Source organism: Ambystoma mexicanum, chromosome 6p (genome assembly GCF_040938575.1).
Source record: "Ambystoma mexicanum isolate Mex_15411 chromosome 6p, UKY_AmexF1_1, whole genome shotgun sequence".
Taxonomy (NCBI): domain Eukaryota; kingdom Metazoa; phylum Chordata; class Amphibia; order Caudata; family Ambystomatidae; genus Ambystoma; species Ambystoma mexicanum.
In genome coordinates, this window is record NC_090935.1 from 1,219,720,270 (window position 1) to 1,219,746,063 (window position 25,794).

A 25,794-nucleotide genomic window follows, 5' to 3' on the forward strand; every position below is an offset into this window, starting at 1 on the left:
TGAGACCCTAAGGGTTCTTGTGCAGTAATTTCAGACATGATCTTCTGCAGGGGGAATTCAGTGGGCTGCATGTGTTATACAAACAATGCAAAATGTTTAACCAAAACCTGTTGATCCATATTGTTTGCTAATGGAGTAGTGAGGAGAAGGCCCCTCTGAAGGCACGGGGACTCAAGGACACTCTTGATTGGAGGGGTAGGATAGTGAGATGGGCTCTCTGTAGAGACAGGACTCTTGGACAATTTACTCTGGGGATGAAATTCAAGAGACAGGATCCTTTGAGGGTGTGGGAGATTGTTAACAGGGCGGGATCAGCGAGGCAAGCCTTGGGAGCACTTTTGCTTAGGATTTGTATAGGCGATTACACTAAGTGGCTCTGCAAGGGGGCGAGACTCATGGGTTGGGACTCTCCAAGGAGGCCGTGTTTCAGAGCTGTGACTCTCTATTCTTGATGTGAAAGGTGGGACTTGGAGTGCAGTCTTCAAAGTCGGAAAGGGACAGCCATGTCCATATAAGGAGTTGTTCAGTGGGGTCTTTTGATTTCTGTTTCAGTCTCCTTTTCTCAAATAACCTTCTCCCACTGACCTAGAACCAAATAAAAATAGGTAAACCATTCTATCCTAGAATTCTTTGCAGGAAAAACTGCTTGCATACTGCCGTAATTGGCTCCTCCCTTCATCCTTTTATCGGCCCTTAATATGGCAATGAGTGTTGCTGTGTGTTGCTCTGTGTTTCTTCTGTAAAAAGAAAGTGACATTTGTTTGCATTTCGCAGCAGTCAAGAAATGCTCAGGACCAGGTACGCTTTGCCGTCTTTCGAGCATGTGTGATGCAAGTATATTACTGTTTTACGTGTTCTGTTGATGCTGCAGAACAACGTCTGTCTTTATGTCTTCCTGAGTCTTATAGATCATCTATCATAGGTTTTCAAATCAGCTGGAGTGCATGCAATCAGACTTGCAGTGTGATACAAGGTGCTATGGTTTCCCAATCCTCTGTGGTAGTGGGATGAAGCTGCTCGTCTGCAGTTTCCTGTGCTGAGTGAATCTAGTGGAACACATGGTCAAAGTTTGGTCTACGGCCAATATGTGAGACGTTCTTTCACCCTAACCCCTGTACGAATATGGTGGATCACACTGAGGACCTGATTCTCAACCTCGTCTTAAGTACCGAAAAGGTTGTTAAAAGGGTTAACAACTTTTTCGTACTTAAGACCTGTTCTGAAGGTGCGCACTCTTCCGAAGTCGGGAGGAATGCGCCACTTTCGGAATACATGTGGCGGTTGCTAGGATGGGTTGGAAACCAACCTAGCAACCGCCACATTAATTACCTGGCTTTTTAGAAGGCTATTCTTGTGGCCACTCCTCCAGTTTTATATGTGCGCTAAAATCGCACACACATACGGTACCCTTTTGGTGCCGTTATACTGGAGGAGTGCCACAGGAGGCCTTGTTTGGTGTAAATGAAAATGTTCATATCTACCATGTGGTGTATATGAACACTTTCATTTACATCAAAGTGTTCATATACACCGCATGGGTGTATATGAACACTTTAATTTACTGGTGTGTATGAAAGTGTTCATATACACCCGTGTTCTCGGCAGCATTTTTGTAAAATAACGAATATGTTATTTTACAAAAATGCTGCCGAGATTTCAGGATTGCCCGTAATCCTTAAGGTGCATTGTCGTGCACTACGGGGACGCCCAGGCCCACTTGAGAATGCTGATGGAGCATGGGCGTTCTGATTTGGCGCAGTGAATCGTGCTCTTTAGCACGTTCACTGGGCCAAGCTAAGAATCGAGCCCAGAGCGGTTAGACTGGATTGCCGGTGAAAGAGAACATGCACGTGATGACTTTTGCAATGACCCCTGCATTTATTTAATTTCCTCTGCAACGGAAGCTAAGATTGATTTATAGCCGGAATATGTTTCATTACAATGCCAAACCATACGTTTGTTAAAACAATGACTTCTTTTTCAGGAGAAAGGGAAAGCCGAAGACTCGCTTAATGATCTGAAGCGTCAGCATGAGTCGGAGGTTGCGGATTTGCAGGTGACGATAAAGAAACTGAAAAAGGTGAGATCCCCTCTGGGGAGAAGGGCTCCATCACAGAACCTCACGTGACTTTTCCAGATCTTGTAGTTTACTATTCTGTGGTTGAGAGGGAAAATGTTCTTTGGAACTGTAGACATTTGGAATGATTGAGTACATAGGCAGCGCAAAGGGGGAAAGGGTGGGAGTTCATTTAGCTCACGGCGAGCACTCCTTACCTAGTGCTAACTGGCCAAGTGCAGTGAGGCACAATGCTCTCTTACTGAGCAATGTAAGAGCATGGTTCTAGGCTCTGGAACACAGGCAGGAATTGTGGATTCTTCGAGCATATTCGTGGATTGTGGTTGCAAACTATTCTTAAACGTCCACCTTCACTCAATATCTACATGCAGTCCGTTTTATCCCACGTTAATAATTGTCATTAGTACCCGTTGTTCACGTGCCAGGTACACTCTTTTTTTTTTCCAAGGCAACCTTGGAAAGGGAGAAGGGACCACATGTAGCCCTTTCTCCCTTTTTCAAGGTGGCCTTTTTTTTCTTACATTCATTAGTACGGAGAAACTTGGCCCAAAATGGCACCCTTTTGCTCTGTACTAATGAAGCAGTACGTGCTTTCTAGTGTTCCTAGAACCAATGCGTACTCCAATGAAACATTTTCAAGCGGCAAAAGAAATGCTGCTTTAAAAGGTTTCGTCAGCCATTAGTGTGCCGGGCCTGCAAACTCGGGAAAACTAGTATCCTGAGCTTGCAAACCCCAGAATACTAATGGCAATAACCGCCTCGCCGGCGGGCCATTACTGCCTTATGGTGATGCCCCTAGGGCTACCATTAAGTAACTTCAGGCCCCGGGGCATTCCGTAGGCGGTAATGGCCTGCCGGCTCAGCGCTTATTGCCACAGTAATACTTCATAATATTCTGAGGGCGTTTCACACTCCTGTATCAGCTCAATTATATGCACAGCATGTTTCGGGTTTACTGGTAATACTTTTTCAAGTGGTGTAACATAAAAAATAAAAACACAACATCACAATCTAATGTCATATCAATCATTGCTACTCTTGAAACTCATACACAGTAGCACAGCTGCCTGCTTACCACAAGCTGAACGTTTCCGGGTCCAGCTTGCTTTCGCAACTGTGATTGGTCGATTTCAGTGCTTGCAAGCTATAGCTGGATAATAAGTAGCCGATGGTAGATCTATAAACTAGGAAAAATTACTAGGGTCCCTCTAGATATCACCTGACATACAAGAAAGATTGGCACATTCAAACCAACAAGTTTACCACTTTGACAATACATTGATGATGCATTTCATGGCATGGGTTTTGTTCTGTGCTGCAAACAAGTCCATATTATTTGCAAAAATGTGCAACCCTTTCTATTGATGAAGAACATGGCCAAATAACTTTTTTTTCTGGGGTGGTTTCAACTCAGGGGGGTACACAGCCCGGTTTTAGCTCACTGTACCTTACCAGAGGAGAAATACTCATTTGATATCAATTTGGTCCCACCCACAAGACCATTCCAGCACCAGAATGTTAGGCCAGTCTCCTCTGAACAAGAGTATCATCAACAACCGCAGACACGTGTTTCACTCTTGATGGGCATTAGCAATGGCATGAAGCTCCATCGCTCAATGCACAGGGAGCAAGATCTTCACATCTGGATTGCCCGCTGTAATTTAGGGTTCAAGGGGTTTTTCCAAATATGCATAATTGCGTCAGCTGCTCTACTGGTGCCTAAATTAATATTCATAGATATATCGCCTAAGGCATTTCTTTCATTAAATATGTCCCAAATCATGTGTTCATTAAGAGCCTGGAGGGTATGGTCTGTGGAAAAAGAATCCAAAAGGTTTCTCGTTTCAGTAAACGATCCTCTTCATTTCTGTTTCTCGAACGAAGCAGGATGGATCTCTTGCTCTACACACTTTTTAGTTGACTAATCCAGTGGTTACATGGTTCTCCCTTGAGCCTGTGTTTTGTGTACCCCGCATATAATTGTCTGCATGAGCCTTTTATTGCATAGATATCATGACTTGGTGAACATGGTTTGTACTGTCGTAGAGGGACACCTTTCGCAGATTGTGGGTGTTCAATGGTATCCCTGTTTATAATGTGATTAGATGAACCCAATAGATACATACATGTTTCTTCTTTTGGTGAACTTAAAAAAATATATATGTTTAAGCGTGTCTGCCTCCCCTCGTAATTATGTATGATGCATTTTGCGTCCTTTTTTACGTGAAACATATTTTCTGATCAGAAATTGCTGTTGGTAAGTTGATTCCTTTATGCAGGTTACTTTACTTGTTTTAGGCACTGCTTTAAACATAGTCTTTGCTGAATATACTAATTTCAATAAAGCTCCACTGATATACATACATGAATGTTCACAAGGTATGTTGTTACTTAGTGTTCATTGTACACAAAGAAATCAGTGGCGGCTGGTGACTTTGGAAAGTGGTGGGGTGTAAATGGCAAATCCCAAATTTGCGGGCTACCCCAAACCTCTTACCGGGAGTTCTGGGCTAGTGGGGGGTTCTCCCATGAGAGAATTTGGGAACAATGTCGTCCAAAATATGGAATTTAAAATGCAGTTTCACACATTGTCTAAAAAGCATTACGTTTTAGGTACTAATGATGGTAAATTATTCTGACGTGTGCATAGCCATATGTCATACAGGTATGTTTGTGTCACACCAGTGGGCCTGGCCACACACATTGATACTAGTTGTCAGACATAACAGCGTCCACCCTCTGCACCCAGTACAGACTTACTGAACCACAGAAGGACATTTTAGTTATACATAACAATTAATGAATTAGGAGAAGAAACTGAATTAACGGCCTGCCTTCAAGGGAACTTCCAGAATACTGGATGACGTACTGTACACATACATACAACTCCCTTTGCAAATAGTGGCATTGTAAGCAAATGCCAAGCTGCCATGAGTCAACCTGCTGTAACTTTATGACCAAACTTAAAACACACTGACAAGGCAGCACACAACAGATACATTCTTATATGTGACACACAGAAGCATGGGTAGCCACACACAGAACAGATGCTTACAGATAGGGCAGACATCTCTAAAACTACAGGGGCAGACACACCACACAGCCATGTGGTGATGACCACAACAAAGCGTGGGTCCACAGAACAACATGTTTAAAATATCCCAAACAGCAGCCATCTGAAAAGCACAGGAACACTGATAGAGTAACAACCTGAAAAAGGCACTCAGATGACATGTTTTCACTTGATAGCCGTTAGAAAACTACAGCGAGAGCTGACATTCGTAAACAAACTGCACACTGTTACTTGCAAAAATCCTGTTTTATCCTAGCTCACATAAAAAGCACGTTGCTCTGAGAGTCAGTGAGTTTAAGTGGAACCAGACGTAGATTGCAATGGTGCAGGTATATATTTTCACTGTCCTTGTTCATGAAATGCCAAGATGTTAACTTCTGTGCTAAACATGCAATTTCTATGTATTAAGTATTTAATCGATGTGAACGTTTCCAGCATTTTACAATCCTTACTGTTCGTACTTCATCAGCACAAGGGTAAACTGTTACTTATGTGAATATATATATGTATATAGTACCTTGGCACTGAGAAATGCTGACTTTAGGCCTCAAAACTGTTTGAACCAGAAAGAAAAATGAAGTGCTCCATTGTCTCCACTTAATTTTCAACACACCAAGCAAATAACAATGCAGTACTTTAATAGGCATGCCAACAGAAATATAATCAGAGAGTAAATAAATCAAATGTAAATTAGCAGATGGCATGTAGTAGTGAGAACATAGAAGAACTCTGATCCTATTTTAGACAAGAAATATGAGCGGGCAAAGGAAATTAACATATCCAAACTAAGTGTGAGGAATTCGACCATCCGCACGGTGGGTGAGCGCTCACCTGGGCTTTTTTGAAATGTTTGAGTAAATGGAATGATGGTAGACCAACCTCAGGAACATGTGTGGGACTAATCCACACACATTATCCTATGGTAACACCACGACAAACTCATAGACCAGTGTACTCTGGGTGGACACAGCCTACATCCACAGTCTGCCCTGACACATTTAGTTGGAATGTGACAGCCAGGAGTACACTATGTCCTCTCCAGAAAGGGGGAGGACCAAACTTCCCCCTGCCATGACCAGCCTGATTAACTGACAAAGGCTCAGCCCTGCTCTTTTGTTCAACCGTGCAGCTAGTGGTAGCAATTACCATACTAATAGAGTGTACTTCAAACAGGCCAAAATGGGGACTTGCTGCAGAGTCTAACAAAGGAGCCAGGAAACCCCAACAACCTTTCATATGTAACTGTGTTAACCTGAAGCCAGCTCCCACATTCATTGTCATTGCAGTGAACTTTTATGTAGGGGACTGCGTGTTTACAGTTAGCCTTCCCGGTAGAGTGAATCCATTAATCAGGTAACAGAATGTGCTTTGCAGGAGCCAGAGAGTCTGGTCTCACAGCAGCTTCAAGGGAGTCCTGCTGCTTTAAACAGGAACCACAGAGAGATCCATTAACCATAGAGACACTTTGATGAACAACCGTCAGGAAGATGGGTGGGACTTAGTATGACATGTGTTCCCCCATTTACCTTTCCCGTTGCAAAGCACTCTGGTTATGACCTCATGAATACAGCAGATTGTCGGTACGGACCCCAGTATTGGTCCATTAATTTAGGCTTAGCCAACACCAACCAGTGCAGCCCATTTGGCTTTAAAAGAGGGGCTAAACCCCTATTTTGGAAGATCATCTGAAGACTTCACTGAAGAACTTAACCTTTGACCCTGACTGAAGGTACAGTCTGCCTTACATCTTCTGTCAGTGAAGGAAGGCTGGGATTCCAAAGAGGGAAACAAGATGCCTCCCCTAAACATCTCCCAGGGAACAGAGGGAGATAAAGAACTCAGAAGACCATCCAGCCGCTCCAAAGTCGTACCCACCCAGCACACAGCGTGCCCTGCTAGGCTCTGAAGCAAGCTTCTTAGGTAGGAAGTGCCATATGGTCTCTGAACCTACAACCAAGGACAAGGCAGCTGCCTGCAACATACTCCACAGCTGTAGGTGGCCATCCACCTTAAAGGACAACACAAGCCTATTGAAGCAGCTGGGAGAAGTGCCTCAACAAGCATATATTGACATCCGCCTTTAAGGACATTTTCAAGCCAGTCGAGTTCCTTGATTTCCTTGACTGTCAAGTCGCCATTGCTTAAAGACATCTGAACCATCTCGACCAGTGCTTCAGAACTAGCAATCAGCACTGGACAATGATTCCTGAGCCACTGTGTAGGCCAGCCTGCAGCCGTTCGTACAGCTTTGCTTGCTAAACCATCTTGCCGCCTGATACCTGCAGCTGACTCTCTTCTTGAACTCTGTCGCAGATGCCTGCAAAGTGCCATGAAGCCACCTCGACCCTGCTGAGCACCAAGAACACCTACATCACACGGTAAATTGTTGTTCTGTCTCCCTGGTCCTTCCCAGAAGACCCCTAGAGACATTATAAGACACATTTCTCCTTTGGTACTGAGCCAAATAACCATAAACTGTTGTGATTATTAACCATACCAACTACCCTCAGTATCCGGAGTACATCCCTTTTCCATCTTTGAAAATGTCTGACCTCTGCATTCCTTTACAGGGTCAGTTGTATTTCGTAGTGTTGCTAGAACTGTCTGTTGAATATAAATAGAGTAGATATTTTTGATACAACCTTGACTGGACAGTCCCCTTAATCATTGAGTAATCATTGTATTTTCATTGTTTTGCAACTAACCAATGATCCCTGACTTTTTGGAGATAAGCCTGCTGTTCCGTCCATATTACCAAAATTGGACACAGAGGTTTGTAGTTTGCTTGTTATTCCAATCTGTTCAGATCCCTTCTGGTGTATTAGAGGCGTGGGGCTGATTGATGGTTTAGAAAGTGATATTCACCCCTGGATCACTGGTACCCGGAAGTTGATTCATCCCAGTGACCTTGTGGTGAGGAGGTTGTACAAATACCACTTCACAGGTCAGGTGGAGGTCCTCTCTCTTACTCAGATGTAAATAGTAAACATAAACTAACGTGCTTACCCACACAGTTTTCGAGGGTATACGCTGGTAGACGGAGTCCACCCATTTTTTTTAACAGGGTGGACTCAGTCCACCCAGCTAAAATGAACAACATTGCAAGTCTTACTTGAATTTATGACGATCTCAGGGATCAAACCTCAGTCATCAGGTTTGCAGCCTGGACACTTCACCACTGCACTATATTACCTGACGAACTATAAAAAACAATTAAAGGTGAAATGTCCCATTTCGGTACTGCATGTTCCAGGGAAAACATTTGCATTGGTTCTTGGAGTTTAAAACATGTGCACCTCTTAACCTTTTCAAAAACACTATTAGAAGAAAATATCCTCTCTTGGTTTTGTCTGAGTGTTGATGTTATGAAGGGCAAATGCCATTTGTTTTTAATGAAATGTGCATATTTCACCTTGAAATGCAAATTTCTGGCGACATCGCATCCCATTGCTTTTGTTGATGAGAACCCGCACTTTTATTCTTAGGACTTGGCCCCTCTTCACAAATATAGGACAGCCAGGTATCAGGAAGGCATTCTGAGAAATGTGAACCACACGAGGAGTGCATTTCAGATTATGCTTTTTTAATACTGAAATAACTCAGGTCTAAACTGACAAAAGGGAAAACACAGACAGGCTACTACTTTCTTAATGTAAATGCCAAACATTGTTGATGACATGTTACAAGCCTGCTGCCCACACAGAGAATGAGAAAATCTTTCACATGGCCTCGTACACAATGGATAAAGTCGTTTTTTTCCCTCAGACTACTGTCGTAGTTTATTCACAACATCACGTAATATGTTATGTTATATATGGTTCAAATAATATATGTATACAGAGAACCAGAGATCCTGGCCTGGGGGCATACTACAAATGCATTACAAGGGGCCCGATTGAGCAAAGCATAAGGCGTCCATTTTACGGCTGTGTGCAAAAGGTGCCTGCATTACATGATATTAGACATGATCGTGACAAAACCACTTACTATTTCCATGGCACCCAGCGCTGGACGCTGTCATGGAGTGAAGGTTCACTCACAGGCAGGTTATGAAGGAGTCCACTTATGAGCTTTGGAGGAATGACACCTGTGGGTACACACACTTTTGTGATCACAATCTGTAGCAATAAGCAGTACACCGTTGTAAAACCTGTCAGCAAGATTCACTCATCAGGGACGCCATTTCACCAAAATGCCAGGGGTAGCGGATGTGACATCACACGGCCCTTGACCTCTGATGACATCCCAGTACCCCGAAGTGACATCTTGGGAAGGAATGGAACACGATATTTCAACCCCTTGACAAAGCAGGAAGTGGCATCACATAGCATTGTTTCTAAGTACACTACGAAAACTATGCTTACAATATCACTGTAATGTGATATACATTTCATACAAAAATGGATCACCATATGTATCATTAATATCAGTGTGTATAGGCCCATATTACTGAATTAATGTGATTGTAAGCAGACGTCCAAGGCCAAATGATAAAGATGTGCTATTATATAGCACTTACACTTACGTACTTTATATAGAACAACTATACATACAATATCAAACAACCTGTGTTGGCATTCATTTACCAACCTCAGAAGGATGAGAGGCTGAGCTGGCCTTGCCATGATTTGAACCTGCAAATCACACACACATCACAGCAGCGAGCACTTGACCCACTGAGCTATCTTACCGGCTATTGCTATCTTTACAGCTTTAGTATAATGATCAATTACATGTCTGAATGCTCTCAAAGTCAGAAAGCAAATTACACTCTGTAGTGGACACCATTACACTGGTGACTGAGATTGAACAGCAGGCCAGTTCATCTGCAGATCTGGTGCAAAGATGGCCACATGTCAAGCCTGCTTGGATCTAATTTTCAGGCTTCAGAGGTTGGCAAAATACATACCATTTGGAGGGTTCATAACTGTGTATTCAAGAATTTAGAGTAGAGCAGGGAAAGCAGCACATCACATGGCATCTCGTACTCTGGGCACTTGTTACCTCATACATGCAAACATCCTGAACAGCATGCCAGGGAGATAGGAAAGATAGACACATTACAACAAAGCATTCATTGTGGCACAATGAAACCAAGGGCCACTTGATGTGCTATGGTCAAACATCTCTACACTGTACACAAGCTTGTAGGCAGAAGTACTTTGCCAAGTGACCGAGGACACAGAGATGGAATGTCTTGTGATGATCGTAACAGAGACAACAGCAGAAAAAAATATACTATAACTGCAACTTGTGTAAAGCAAAATACATAGTCCAAAATGGGTGCTAATTCTACTCTAAATGATTTTTGGAAGTTTTTGTCTGCATTGTGAATTTGAGGTGTTTAAGAACAGACTAAATCAGTGACTCACCCCCTGAAGGGTCCCTGAAATAAACCTTTAAAGATTCTAGCCCCTGTATTTTTCAAGAGGCCTGATGAAGAAAACCAACTACTCCAAAAACAAACAGTCAAGGAGCTTCTGTTTAAAAAGAAAATGTGTTAACATTTTGATTTTAGGGGTAGCAGGGGAGACCACAGGGGTCGCAGCTGCAACCCTTGGTGACCCCTAAATGATGTCCCTGTCAATCATCAGGGCGTTTTGGGTGCTGGGTTTTGAAAGACACAACAAGATGTACCAAGACAACCAAAGGACCCTATAACTACACTAGGCCCTCATGTGTGAAACTCAATCTGTTCTTTTTTTAGAAACAATGTTGTGCAGCCAGCTTGGAAATATAGTGGAAAATGATATCTGGTATAGCAGACAACTGTCAAGGTTGAAGCGTATATTACTTACAAATACGCTGAACACGTCTAGGCGCTCATCCAATAATAAATGCGTCCTGCCATCTGCCTGAAAGAAGGACACATCTTGTACTGCAATAGAACACTACCAATAACGAAGATAATAGAGAGACATTTGCACTTCACAGACTTTTAGCCTCCATCGTTGTGAATACGGTGCAGTCATTAGTGGGTGCAAAGCACTGACATCTTTATCAGTAACAGTCCTATATTCTTAAGTTACCTTTGCAGAACTGGGACCTATTTTATTATCTTGTTTCTCAGTCTGTTGCTCCCCACCTGCCACTTGATTAACGTTGCCCTTTATTTCCCCTTTTACTACTATAATGTTGCAGCCATGAGAGCTTTCTCTGGTTTGTATCACGTGTGGAGAAACGTATCTAAACTTAGGAATGGGCCTCCAAGTTTGAAAGAGCTGAGCTTCTCTGACCCTCATATTGTCTTTGAACACAGAGTTAAACCTGCGCTTTTATGGGCGCAAATGGGGAATGTCGATGTCCTCTTTATTCCCCAGTGGATAAAGTGGGTTTTATCACAAAGCGATTGACAAAACACAAGTGTTTTACTGTGTAAAAGGTGGAATGCGACGGCCCTCTCCCCACGGCCCAACCACCTACCATCACCACGCACTCGTCTCCTGAGGTTCCCAGGACGGTCCGGGAGACAGGGCAGCAGCATGCTGACGCTGGCAGTGAGGGTCAACTTGCTGGAACAGTGCATTCGAAGCAAGGAGGTCAAACACGGTGTACTGTAATCCTGCCAGTGGCGTATATGGACGCCAAGCTGTTGCAGGTGCCATCAAGCTAGACTATGTCGAAAGCAGGGAGTGTCGAGCCCCACCCCTGCACACTATACATTCAATTTCCATTGGCTCAAAAACAAGCCAGTGGATATTGAGTGTGTTGGTGACTGATAGGACACTCTGGATCTTGAGTGGCCCGAATCTGCTGTCAGTCATACACAGGGCTACTTTGGATGGAAACATACGCTACTGGAACAACTAACAGAGGTGGTGGGGCCAAACCTGCTATGCCTCCCCCGTCCGGAGCCAAAGCTCTATAAAATGTGTGCACAGTCTCAGGCTCTATGAACAAACAAATAAAAGTAAAGCCATGTGGCTCCAGACATGCCCCGGCACTATACTGACTCTGTGTATCTGGCTCTCGCAAGCCAACGCGCAAGCACACATGATCTGTATGGTGCACAGCAATGGAACGCGCTGAATTATCCGCTAGGTGAAAGATGTAACACTTTTTTACTCAAACTTACATCTTTCACCTCACGCACAAAAACGGTGCGGTACCCTGGCACCCTAACGTACTAGCCACCACTGGAAGAAAGTGATAATAGGGTGTCAAGGGTTTTGACCCATGTTGAATCAATAGACTGGGTAGATGTGGGGATGAGCTGTCGCCGGCCATTATTCTATCCCAGAACAAACTAAATCAATAGACTGGGTGGATGTGGAGATGAGCTATCGCCGCCCACATTCACGCCAGAATAGGAGAACTGCACAGTTGGCACAAGACCACTCCAAAGATACAACCTTCTTGTGGGGGGTTCCTCATCACCACTCTACTGTAAGGATGCCATCAAAACAATGTTAAGCAAGGGTCCTATTCTATCAAGCAAAAGACCACTCTATTGAAATGCAGTAATTCAAGACAACTCAAAAATGGATGCAGTACCGACAAATTCCCCAAGGTGGCGCTAGGCTCTTTCTGTTGAATGGGGTATGTTAATTTTGAGTGTTTCCTGTCAACAGCCCTCTGCCAGCAAGGAGAGACATGTGATCACTGACCCACCCAGACTTCTGGAGGTGGACCCAAACACTTTGGGGAGTTGAATTGCAACAAATATATATTTTATAGAAACAGTGATAACTTATTGTAACCAAATGACAGGAATGTACAACTTTGAGAGTCTTAGTATGGAAAATGCCCTCACGATTTAAGTCCAAACTCCAATTTGTACCATGTTCTTGGGCAAAACCCCGCTAATTATGAATATTGTAGACAATGTATTTAAGCTAGAGACATGGAAAGTTACTGGGATATATGTGGAAGGGAAATGTACCTTTGTATAAGTTTTGATGAAAAACCAATGTTGCAAAACCCACTAAAATCGAAAATAAGTTGCCATTTTTGAATGCAAGCTCCTAGAAACGCCAGAGTCGGGACAGGTACTATCTTTAGTAATATATGATGTGTGTATGTGATGTCAAACAACTGTGTACCTGGGAAATATGTATTTGGATCAGGAATAGAATTGTGTGCACATTGACCAGGGGAGTGTCATTTCTGCAGGTCATAAAAATGACATCACTCTGACACACCATCCCTTCCCAAATCAGGGACCAAAGAATCTATTGACCTATCAAATCAAGAGAGGGGCAGGCTTAGTGATGCTAGCCTCTCCATCCACTTTTTAAAACACATAAAAAGAGACTGCTGGGACAGGTAGAGAGATTCAATTCCATTTTCTGCGGGATGCTCTGCCGGGAGACTCCAGACTTCACATCCATCAATCTCCAAAGACCAGAACTTTACTTCAGAACTTAAAGCAAGGGCCTAAACCCACAAACTGAGAACTCTTCTCAGCAGGCCTCAGCATCCTTAAAATCATCTGCAAACTATTCCACAGCCGGGCGAGCTGTTTGAATTTGTTGCCAAGAACATTTGCCAGAACCGCAGACCAGACCCAGACCGCTGTGAGCAGAACCAGAGATCCGGATCGCTGTGAGCAGAACCGGTGCCCGATTGACCCACCGAGCAGAGAGAACCGCCGCCGGACGTGTTGACCAGATCCGTGACAAGGCCTATTTCAAATTTATATTGTGAGTACCTAGCAGAACTGTGCAGAACCAATCTCTTAGTTAAAATAATCTAATCCAAACTATTTTAACCTAATTAGAACAGCCTCCTAGAAATCGTGTCATCTGTCATTTGTAAAGCTGCACAACTGTCACCTGTCAATTCTGAAGCTGCAAGCATTCACCTGTCATTTTGAGTTTTACTTTAAATCCGAAAATCTACCTTTATTAAATCGTCTGTATCTCCGGAACCGTTTGTCCTAGGAAGTGATTTACGCACTCGCGAAATTTACCGCGATTTGCGATTTGGCTCAATTTCTCCACTTGTCAAAATAGCAGCTCCATTTTTTGTTAAAATCCGTTTGCAACCTGGTAATAACTCATAGAGCATTGCTAAAGTGAGCCTGAACTAATACCAACAAGCATCTCTCACTCACCCTGAACCTCTAGAGGGAATTAAAAGCAATTCTAGCACCTTTTCACTTCCTTGCAAACCACATTAAAGTGATTTGCCTGTGTTTAAAACTCATCCCTGTTTTCTCTAAGCTTGCTGGGGGAACTGGAACTGTGTATTGCATTATAAAGTATGGATTTGTTGGGATTCTTGAAGACTGTGTGCTCTCCTTCCATTTCTTGTATTGCATAGGGGGGGAGTGAATTGTCAAAAGAAAAAGTGATCATATTACCTTTTGCTAAAATCATAACAAGTTATTTCTGTACTGCATTTTATTCCACCTTGCATTTCCTTGAAACCATCAAGCATTTTCAGCTACCTCATCCTCTACACTACTCCTACGTAACCAAATCAGTGTACCCCTGTAACATTATCCATTGTTGATCACGGTCATATTCTGAAGTGTGATATCAGTTATCAATTTATTTATAAAGTGTGATAGATATATATTGTTGAATTGTCCAAATAAACCTTTTTAATTTGCAAAACAAACCTACTTCTTGGCTCAGTGGGGTCAGGGGTATTCTAAGAGGGGGGTGTTATACAAGGGTTGTCATCCAGAGTACTGAACTGCACATAAAAATACATCAATAAGGGTTTTTCTCAGCATCCCAGACTAGGCATTGACTTAGCCTTAGCTGTAGTGTTGATTGAATATCGCTTACAAGGGTAAAGACTCTTTGGTGATCTTCCGGTGAATGGATCTTGTGTGTGACAGTACATTTGTGTCACTAATTTCTGGTAATGTTCACATGTGGGTTTGGAGGCACTGATATCTGCTGTCACATTAAGGAAATGTACCCTTTTAGAGCCAATGACAAAAGTGAACCTAATTGTTAAATGATTCAGGTATTCCAAACAATATTGTAACACTTCTTTGTGTGATTTCAACATGACAAAAACATTGTCAAGTTTTTTCGGACATGCAGCTCAATGCTCTTTTTCACTGTGTTGGGTTCAGTATCACATGATTTTCAAAATCCTCCCTAAGTGTTTTTGCATCTTCGGGCACATAGTTTCAACCCATGGGTATCCCTTGAAGTTGTTGGTAAAATAAAGTGTTTTTTTTTCAATGCGGAAATAATTATTCTGCAGTTAAAGAAGTGGAACTGTGATTAAACAATCTTGATGCAAGTTTTTTTTATTTTTTATCCTAGTCTTTTCGTACTGTATGTATCCCCTCTTCACAAGGGATATTGGTATATAAATCTAGCGCATGTGTAGTGCTAATTGTCACATTTTGATCCCGTGTTTCAAATGATTCGATTTTCTAATGAAAGTGTTGTATCTCTCGCATAGTTATCTCCTAATGTCAATAGTTCTTGCAGAAAAATTACACTATATGCCGTCTACTTGCAAAACTATAGGTCTTCCTTTGGTGAGGGACAGAATATATATGCATTGTCAACAGTCGGTCCCTGACCAGAGTTTGTTGATTACATTTCCTCAAACTCCACGCTGTTTTTTTTAGATGTTTCCAGGTGGTGTGTTAGGATGTCCATGATTTCACCGAATCCACTTCACCTAAAGGTGAACTCTTTGAGAAGAAAACGTCTTCAAATTTTTTTTATTATGCGGTGGGGAGCACTCCTCCCCTCCACCACTTCCCCGTACCTTATCCTATCCCCTTACCCCACTCCATCTTCATTTTAAAATGTACCTACTTACCTTACCAATTTGAAGAATTTATTTTTTGAAGATTTCTGATTAGGTGAATTTGGATTTGGTAAAATGTACTGTACTGGGTTTGTTATGATGCTTAACCAGTGCTTTACAGAGAAACCCAGGCCCACTGAACAGGAATTCCTGTGTGTTCATTGACTTTTTATTCATGTAATGCCTGTGTATGCTAGAGGGAGACTGTGCTCTCCTTTTGTTAGAGGCCAGCATGATTTGTGAGTGTTCCTAGCATTTAAGTGATAGCCCTCACAGAACCGTAAACAACTGAGCATGTCTTGATCGGGGAACGGGTCTCTTATCTTCCCCTAAAAAGTCCCAGGCCAGCACTGTACCCCAATACCCACAACGTTCAATCCATGGAATAGTTGACATAGCCCCCGGTAGTGCAGCTTACAGCTTCCCACATGAACGCATGGGCTCTTTATGACTGCACCTGATCTGCCAGCACCTTAAAGCCAGTGTGAGATGATTGGCTAGAACTCTCCTCCTAAACGTGTCATGGAGCACCTCTGAAGACTCAGGACAAAGGTACCAGCACTACCTCAGCAAGCAGAAGATTCTGTGTGAGTCCTCTGAAACCAGCAATCTGGGAAGAAAATCACCTGCAACTATGTCAGCACCTTGACGGTCTCAGAACCACAAACCCACAGCCTAGAAATGTGCACAACTATTCTGCGTGACTCGATGGAAGACATTTCAAGCTTTAGAAAACGCTATCTGTGTTATATCTTGCACCAGGGGAACCCGAGTTACATCCATGCTACTCCAGCAGAGGCTGAGTTAGGCTCTCACACTAATGTCTATGACCCAAGTGTTGTGGTACCGGAAAAAAGTAATTAATTTACTGTGTTTGCTTTCCACTTTGTTACAAGACATTTCTTAAGGTATACGTGTTTTAGTTTTTTTTTGCTTTAATCGAACATTGAGCAGCATATGATGACTCTGCAAACTAGGCTAAAATTTTGCCAAGTTGTACAGTGTCCAAGATATGGACGGTGTCATCACTTTGGTTAAGAATGAATGGCATAGGATGTGCTGTAGACATTTTAGGTTTCCCTCAGCTTTCTTGTTGTTCATTTGTTATTAAGAGCTGTTTATGCCACATTTGGAAACATGCACTGGACCTGCAGTTATTGTGGGTTTATTTTTCCTTTGCATGCCGATGAATGGCTCTTTGGCCCACTGAGCTTGTAGATAGATCATCATGTACTACTCTACAGTTTCAGACCTGGTAAAACCTATGCATCCTTATAAGCCTCCTCTTGAACACAAATATTTTGTTTTGCACTTCATGTAAGTGTTATTCTATAGAGCGACGAGGCTGTAATGACATCACATGCTTAAAACAATGCACTTTTCAGAAGATAGAGCATTTTCTCAATGGACCACCCTATGTGCCGATCAATGAGCACAGGGTATTATTTCATTACAGAGGCCACTAGGATTGCTTCTTCTGGGCACTAGCTTGCACTTTTGCTCCTTGTAATGTTGTTTTAAAAGTTCCCAGTACTATATTTAACATCAATATATGTAACATTAAAATCTATGATTTGTTTGTTGTTCACTAATTTATTCCAACCTACTTTGCGTATGAATGTTTCCATAGTTTTATCAAGTTTGATCCCACCCACCCCATCCCAGAATATCATTCTCCTTACACACATTCTCCTTACACCGATATGTGAGGGAGAGCAGACTCGGTGTGAAGAGGTCCAATAGTTCAACACATTGATGAGCAGATCAGAGTTGCTGGCTTGGGTTATATTTTTCTTGACTGTCTGGCTCTCATTTCATGGGTGGATTTCAGAATGACGCAGAAGGCATTGGATGATCTAAACATTGCAGTGTTTTTTCCTGGGAACCCAGAGTAAGGATTTAGTATCAATGAAGCTCAGGATCTTGCATCACTTGAATTTGAGGGTGTTGTTGTTTAGCCTTGCTCATAAGTATAATCAATACTCAAGACCAGCAAGGTTTGCATGTACGATGCTTATTGGCCCTCCTTGATCTCTATGTGACATCTGACCTGGTCATCCACTTGACACTTACAAGCCTACTTGCTCATAGAGTGGTGTTCACAGGCACATTCCTCGATTGGTTGGCCTCCTACCTTTTGAACAGATACCAAGCCATCCAGATGGTTAACTTCAGATCTGACTGATGCCTGGTTAGCTGCAGAGTTCCTCAGTTATCAATACTTTCACCTGGCTATCGTCAATCTCTATATGAAAGAAGTCAGGTCAAGTCTCAAAGACCCTAACATCTTACATCAACAATACGCTGAGGTTACTCAGCTATACCTCAAGGTTGTACCCAAGGCATTTCACGTCTTAAGAAATGCCTCACCTCAAGCCAAGCTGGATGACAAGCCCATACCTGGAGCTCAATCCCACTAAATTGGAATGTGTCCTACTAGGCCAACCATCTGGGCAAGAGGCAATTCAAGGATGTCTAAATTATATGGACATCGATTGATTCACTCCTCAGTGTTAAATCACTTGGGTTTATTATTGACAGCAGTCTCTCATCCTGGCAACACATCAACAAAAAAGCCCAAACCACCTGGTATTAATGAGCACTCCTCAGGAAGCTAATACCCTTTCTCCCACCTGAGGATTTCAGAACAATGGTTTAGGCTCTGATAATCTTACACCTCAATGGAGGGAATGTCTTCCTCATGTGCATCCCGTGCACACTTAGCCCTGCTATGCTCCACACAACATGCCACTGCATGACTCATAAAAGGAACTGCATCTTCCTCATCCTCAGAGAGTTAACTAAGCTACCCATACCACTGAGGAACTTCTTCAGAACTGACTGCATCACACATTAGACATTTATTGCTTGAACACTAGCCTACCTAGCCAAAAAACCTGTGGGTTCAGGTGGCGCACTGTCTTCTAGGGGCCCGACAGTTAAGAGGCTTGAGAGTAAACTGGCATGCAAAGACAAAAACAGGAAACAAGCCTTGTTTGGCTTTTCCCCAGCCTACCGTATCACCATCCTGGTCGCAATCAGAATCGCAGCAATGCTCCTGCCATTCTGGATGGAACTCAAGACCCTATTCTTCAGAGAATGTAAAATCATCATTAGGACCTTGTTCGCCTATTGATACACCTCTCCAGTAGTATGGATATTTAAGCAACTATAACCAGTAACTTCACATTCCACTGACCTCTGTTAACCCAAAAATACTCATGACAGCGCTGCATTGATTCTAAGCTGGGTCTGAACTATATCAACCCAATACAAATAAATTAAATACAAAGATGTGTGTGAAAAGAGAAACAAAATATCGAGGCTGAGTACCCCAAAAGGAAATACACCAAACACAGGTTTCAAAGGAACATACAAAGTATTTTATTCTCTATCGAATACAATTACAAAACAGTGCAATGTCAGGTAGCTATCGGCCCTTAGTACAACACAAAAAATGCCAGCGTGGTTCAGTGTATTCAGTGAGAGACTGTAGAATGCATTCGCTTTTTATACATTTTGTGAGCGCTATGGCCAATCCTTGTTCGGGTTAATATTCTACTTTATACGTCACCAATTCTAGGGTTCGTTGCCGAGTCTCAACTAACCGCATCTAACTGGTTTGTTCTTTATTACATGTAACAATAGGCGCATGGATTAACTGTGTATTCTGTTTCGTATTGCAGGTCTTCTTAAACATTAATACAATATAATAAAACAGATGTTCTTTGTAAAATGTGTAAATACATTATCATAATATATACTCGTGGATTGGTTTAATTGCGCGAGTCATCCTTTTACACATAGGTCAACGTAGGACGAGGTCTCGGTTCATGACCTCAACAAGTAGCCTGCAGGCAGATTACACATTAGCGATGTACAGAGGTCAAGACGGCCATGTTGTATTTTGCAATGACATCGTCCACCATTTTAGCTCACAGGGTGACTTTTCCACATAAATCCTAAAATGGCGGTTTGACCTAAAATGGCAGCCTACATAGATTAAAGGTCAGGACCTTGTAACACAGATCTAGCAAATGACTCAAGCAGCTTGGCGTAGGCCAATATTAATATATTTATTACAATAGGAGGCACAATATACTTTTTATTCCGACATGTGGGCACCTTTTTGTGAAAAGAAGTATGTTGAGATAATATTTTATAAGATATTTGGTTTAAAATGGGCAAATTGGTGAATTATATCCAGCCGGCAGTAGGAGTTTTTGGGTGTCTAGGCCATGTGATCATAAAAGCATACCTCTAGATTATCAACCTTTAAGATTGGAACAGCTGGTTCTTCTTCAGGATGGTACAGTGACGTGAGGAAAAGGTATTAGCTCATTTGCGATTTATAGACATAAGATTAATTTACAGTTTTCACCCTTTATTCCAGTATCAGTTCGATGCCATCCAGCTTTTGATAGATTTAACACTATACAACACTTGATAAAAGACACAAATCTTTTGGCTACTCGTTAGTAAATGCAAACACCTGTATGGCGCTGTCTTTTAGTACTGAAACTTTAGAAAGTATTTTAAGAAAGAATGAGACATCTGTAGAAATGGGCCCAAATTCGCACAAGCATAAAAGAAACGATACTCAATAATGTAGTACTCAAAGTGCACAGTAAAATCCGGCTTTATTCAAAGCATAGAATCTTGGCCGGGGACAGCATACAAGCAGATTTTTAAAATACAATGGCCCTCATTCCGAGTTTGGAGGCAGCCATGGCGCTATTAGCGCCATGGTTGCCTCCAAAATCGTTCCGACTCCTGTCTGGTGAATGGAGTAATTACCGGTCCAGTCCGAGGTCGCCGGGACCGGTAATTCCCCATTCACCAGAGCCATTCCCCATTCCCTTTTGAGCCCCCATAGGGCTCAATGGGAAGGGGGAAGGCTGCAATAACCGTACCGTAAATTACGGTACCGTTATTGACCCCGGTATCCATTTGCGGGTCCTGCCCTTAACACCTACTAAAACCAGGCGTTAAGGAAGGACCCGCAAAGGGACCTCAGAATAGGGCGCAAAGGAATTACCGGCACCGGTGTCATTAGAGGTGCCTGTATCCCTTTGCGGCCAGCTTGTAATGAGGGCCAATGAGTGTGAGCGTATGTTGTACGTCAAATATGTCAACAATTATATCATACCATAATTTTAGTCACAACACTTATGAGAGTTTAGGACTGGTTAATACCTTAAAATACATATATATATATGACATAAGTGTTAATTTCCTCATTGGTTTATAACTATATGGTGGATCCTCTTGAGCCCAGCCCATCACAGATCATATTTTCACTACATCACTATATTGGCCACTCATTGGCTGGCATTATTCATCATAGGTGGTATGGCAAGAGGGATTTCTATTGGTTGGCACATTACTCACCAGTTTTGGGCATTTTTATGAGCTGTCAGAATATGAGAGACACACAGGGTAGGGGGAGAGACAAGTCCATGGTCTGCACTAATACCAATTAAAAGTACTCCCCATCATTCCAAGGCCATGTGGCCTATCTGTTCCTTTGTATGTTGCCTTGCGTATTATCTCATGTCTGTGTGTGCACTAGGGAGCTTCAGCAGATGTATTATTTGTACTTGGCTGGAAATGAATAGCCAGTGTTCTTCATGTCTTGATCATGTGTTAGGGGACCGTGTTGGAGAATGAATTTCTTCTTATTTATTGGGTTTTTAGCTAATTCTAACATGCATATTGTCCTCTTTGTGGACACTGGAGACAGACTTAATCTATTTGTGACAAAGTCTTTTGGCATACTGATCTCATGCATCCAGACATCAATTGCTGTTTGCGAGCTTATGGTAACTTTAATTAACTTGTGAGCCTGCACTTCCCGTCCTGGGAACTGTTATCTCGTCTGTGCACTCTGCTCTTCCATTACTCCCTTCTGTGCATCTGACCGTGGTGCTTTCTATGAACTACTGTCTGGGCAGCTTCAAAGCTTCTAAAATAAATGTGGTTTTGTGAATTCAGCATGGTTGCCTGAGGCCTTACTAACTGCTAGGCCTGCTGAGGCCTCTTTACTAAGAAACTGGCTAAACTCCTGCGCTTCTTGTCTACATATTAGACATATGTTCATCTCTTCATGTTACATTCACCTTGTGCATCTGCCATACGTTGGTGTCCCTGCCCGTGTATTCTGCATCTATTGTGCCAATAATCTAATCTGCCCTATCAGTGCAATGAGTCCCTGTCTTGGTATCCCGGAATCCTCGTCAATTCTTTGCTATTTACAGCACACTACTTTGTGCTTCCTCCTATTTAAGTGTTCTCCCTACTAGTGTTGCACACCCTAACTAATTTATTGTGGCAGAAGCGTGTACATTGAGTATTTAAAGTATTGCTTAGAACCTGCTGTAGTTTGTTTAATCTCTCACCATTAGATTCATGCTGCAGTAGGGCTGTCGCAGCTGGTATCGTTTCTCACCTGTACGGTAATGGTAAGAGCTAGGGGTAAGAATTGGTACTTACATAGCAGGGGCCGTTGGTGATACCTGCATATTCATCTGCTCCATTACACATCCACTACACAAAAGGCAGTCAAATGAGTCTTATGCTTGCCTACCCTGATTCTGCCCATGCCCCGAAATAAACAGACCACACAGTATTTTCACCCGTTGTTTTGGAGATGGTTAAGGTCTCTTGATATTTATCAGAAAGTTCATTCACTGTTGTCAAAATTCTGGCAAGGCTATTTGGAGCTTGAGTGATTGTACTGGTGTGAAATGTTCATGTAATATGGATTTTCTATAATCTTTGGCCTTGTTTATTGCATTTTGTTTTGGAGATTGTATCAATCTTCTTTCAAGATTGTGACCATCAGATATGAGTAGGGGGTTAGGTAATTTCTTCAATGTTTTGACCTTTGGTGTCAAGAGTGGATGTCTAATTTTCCGTGCATGAGATACAGTGGTCAGAAAAGGAAATAATAGGGTATTTTGTAGTCAGGGTGTATGAGGTGTGAATGGAAGTAGAAATATATTTTCAAAGGGGAAGTTACGGGACTACACAATTAAAAATAGTGTGAATTTCTGATAGAGCATGTTCTCATGCCAGTGAGACAGCCATCATGTATTGCCACTGGGGTTCCCTAAATGTAAAAGAGTACCCCCAGTTACGCATACCATGCAATATTAAATGCAGTGTGTACTGTGTGTCACAATCTGCATGTCACCTGCTTACCCCTACCTCAATTAAACAGGGAAACCCGAGAAGTATTGATCATTGTATCTACGTCTGCACCAGACCCCGCTCCCCAACCCATCATGCACCCTGCCCACCGAATAGGGTTATGAGGCTTCCCTTCCGATACAGTGATAGACATCAGAGGAGGGGTGTAAGGTCTATGGTGCCTCGGCCCACAAGACCCGGAATGCATTGCACGGCAATCATCCACTTAACACCTGTTAAACACAGTGGTGTCGCTGGGGAGGGGGGGCCTGGGAGGGCCGCCCCCCCTGTGAAACCCTGTGCCTCCCCTTGTGCCCCCCCCTACCTAATACGAGCAGTGACCATGTTCTCCTCCTACATTTATCTGGGTCCCCCCTTTTGTCTTTGGCCCTCTCTGTGCCCCTCCTAAATTTGATTCCTGGCGACTCCACTGGTTGAACAGTCATTACAAAAGGCAATGCAGAGGGAGATGGAACCAGCGTGAATACAGCGCGTTGCTGCAGGAGCAGCCAGAGATGAGGGAATGGGGTGGCAAAGGCATGTGCACTCTCCTCAGCTGCAATGTAGTTTAATAGTAAAACACAAACATGGCACGCAACGTGTTGAGGGTGGGAGGGTATGTGGGGGTGTACCATAACATAAGAAGAGGACAGACACGTGTGGGACATTAAAAAACAGGGTCCCAGGTCTAAGGACCTGGCTGTAGGAGACACACGTTTCCAATGTCCTGCAGGGAAACAAACTACAATACCCACAAACCCCTGCCCCAATTGCTACTCTTTTCTCGTACCCTGCAAATGTTTTGAACTACCACGCCTTTCGGAGCTACCCAAGAAATTTGATGGGAAGGGCTGACAGGAGTTGAAGTTCGAATCATCTCACGACCCAGAGCCAGTCACTTTGACTTCTGTATGCATAGAGCGGATACATAAAAACAATAAATAATAAACATGTACACGGCCATATTGTAAAATCACTTAAATAGGCATGAAGTCATTCATTTAATAAATGCATTAAAAGTAACAACAGTGGAGCAGATCGAACCCTGGGAACCAGTTGATTGAGGAGCCCCCCAATTTATCACAGGTGCAATAGTTAGGCTTTCACCTCTGTGCCCCTCTTCAACCGAGAATGGCGGCACCAGAACACTCAGCATGCCTCTGACCAGGGCCTGTAAATGAAGGTGCGGATACTTTCTTCCTCATTAAATGGAAAGGAGCCAGCTAATGGTGAAACAATTAATAGGATTTGAAAAGACTGCACCCAGCATGTATCGAGGATACATTGGGGCCAACATAATGTGGAGATGTGTCAGTGATGGGGCCGATTTGATTGTTAAAAAGAAAACAATAGATTCACATGCTGCTCTCTGGTACTGTCAGCATTCTGGAAATGGCACAGGTAGTTATTAATAAGATGATTAAACCTCAGTCTTTAATATTTGGTCTACAGCTTAGTGAGGACCCAGCGGCCTTTCATGGTTGCTCCTCATGGCAGAAACGAGGAAAACCTGTGCAGGGATCAACTTGTCTGTTGGCACCAGTTTGTGTGTTCTAGAGTTGCACTTTTAATAAATCAGTCTTCAGTTGCACATTGTACACGGCCATTCGAGTCCAGATGCCCACTCAATAGTAGGGTAAGGAGTGACTTGAAGCAGGGATTTTCATTTCACAGAAACACATGGAGCTGAAGCCAACAGCGTATAGGTGTAGACCCCCAGTGGAGTCCATTTTGGGGTCCGAGTCCTAATCAGAAAGGAATAGCCCCAACATAGAAGGTCAAAGGAACGAAGTATGCACGCCAGCATGATAGCAGAGGAAATCCTTCCCACGTGGGGATGGGACCAAGGTTTCAGCACAACATGCATGCCAGCATGATGTCAGAGGAAATCCTTCCCAAGTGGGGATGGGACCAAGCTCTCAGAACAACATGCATGCCAGCATGATGTCAGAGGAAATCCTTCCCAAGTGGGAATGGGACCAAGCTCTCAGAACAACATGCACGCCAGCATGATGTCAGAGGAAATCGTTCCCGCGTGGGGATGGGACCAAGCTCTCAGAACAACATGCATGCCAGCATGATGTCAGAGGAAATCCTTCCCAAGTGGGGATGGGACCAAGCATGCACGCCAGCATGATGTCAGAGGACATCCTTCCCAAGTGGGGATGGGACCAAGCTCTCAGAACAACATTCGCGCCAGCATGATGTCATCGGAAATCCTTCCCACATGGGGATGGGATCAAGCTCTCAACACAAATTAAAATGAATAAAAAATAAAAAAAAAACAGCAGGTTCAACTGCGTAGGGGGAAAGGAAACTGAGTCACCACAAGTAGGGTAGGGTGAATCCTAAATAACAATCCAAAACTGCATACGAAAAATACTAACAGGAAACCCCAAACCTGAATTGAGCAGGAGACTCGATGAGAAGCAAAATGTTCAACATTATTCTAGTCTAAGTAGTGTGCCCAAACTAACATGGCTGCTAAGCATGCAGAAAGAATGAGCTGTTTGTGATGGGAGATGCAAGTTAATAACAACCCTAACACATTGCAGGTGGGGAGCTCACATAATACAGAAACACCCTTCGCCCAGCTGGAACAGGATTGGCACCATGGGACTCTTCCCATGTTATGCCACAAAGGATGAAGAATCAACAGTGCCAAGACCCTATGCTGGCTTTTCATAAAGTTGGCAGAATAGTAATTGCAGCGCTCCCAATGTGT

The 25,794-nt window shown here is 43.0% G+C and overlaps 1 protein-coding gene across 1 annotated transcript in view; it reads left to right on the top strand.

Moving 5' to 3' along the window:
• Positions 1 to 25,794, top strand: part of RASEF (RAS and EF-hand domain containing) — a 706,663-nt gene that overhangs the window by 408,001 nt on the left and 272,868 nt on the right. The window contains exon 4 of the mRNA XM_069625884.1: positions 1,985 to 2,080. Coding sequence (XP_069481985.1) covers positions 1,985 to 2,080 — 96 coding nt within the window. The remainder of the gene's footprint in view (positions 1 to 1,984; positions 2,081 to 25,794) is intronic.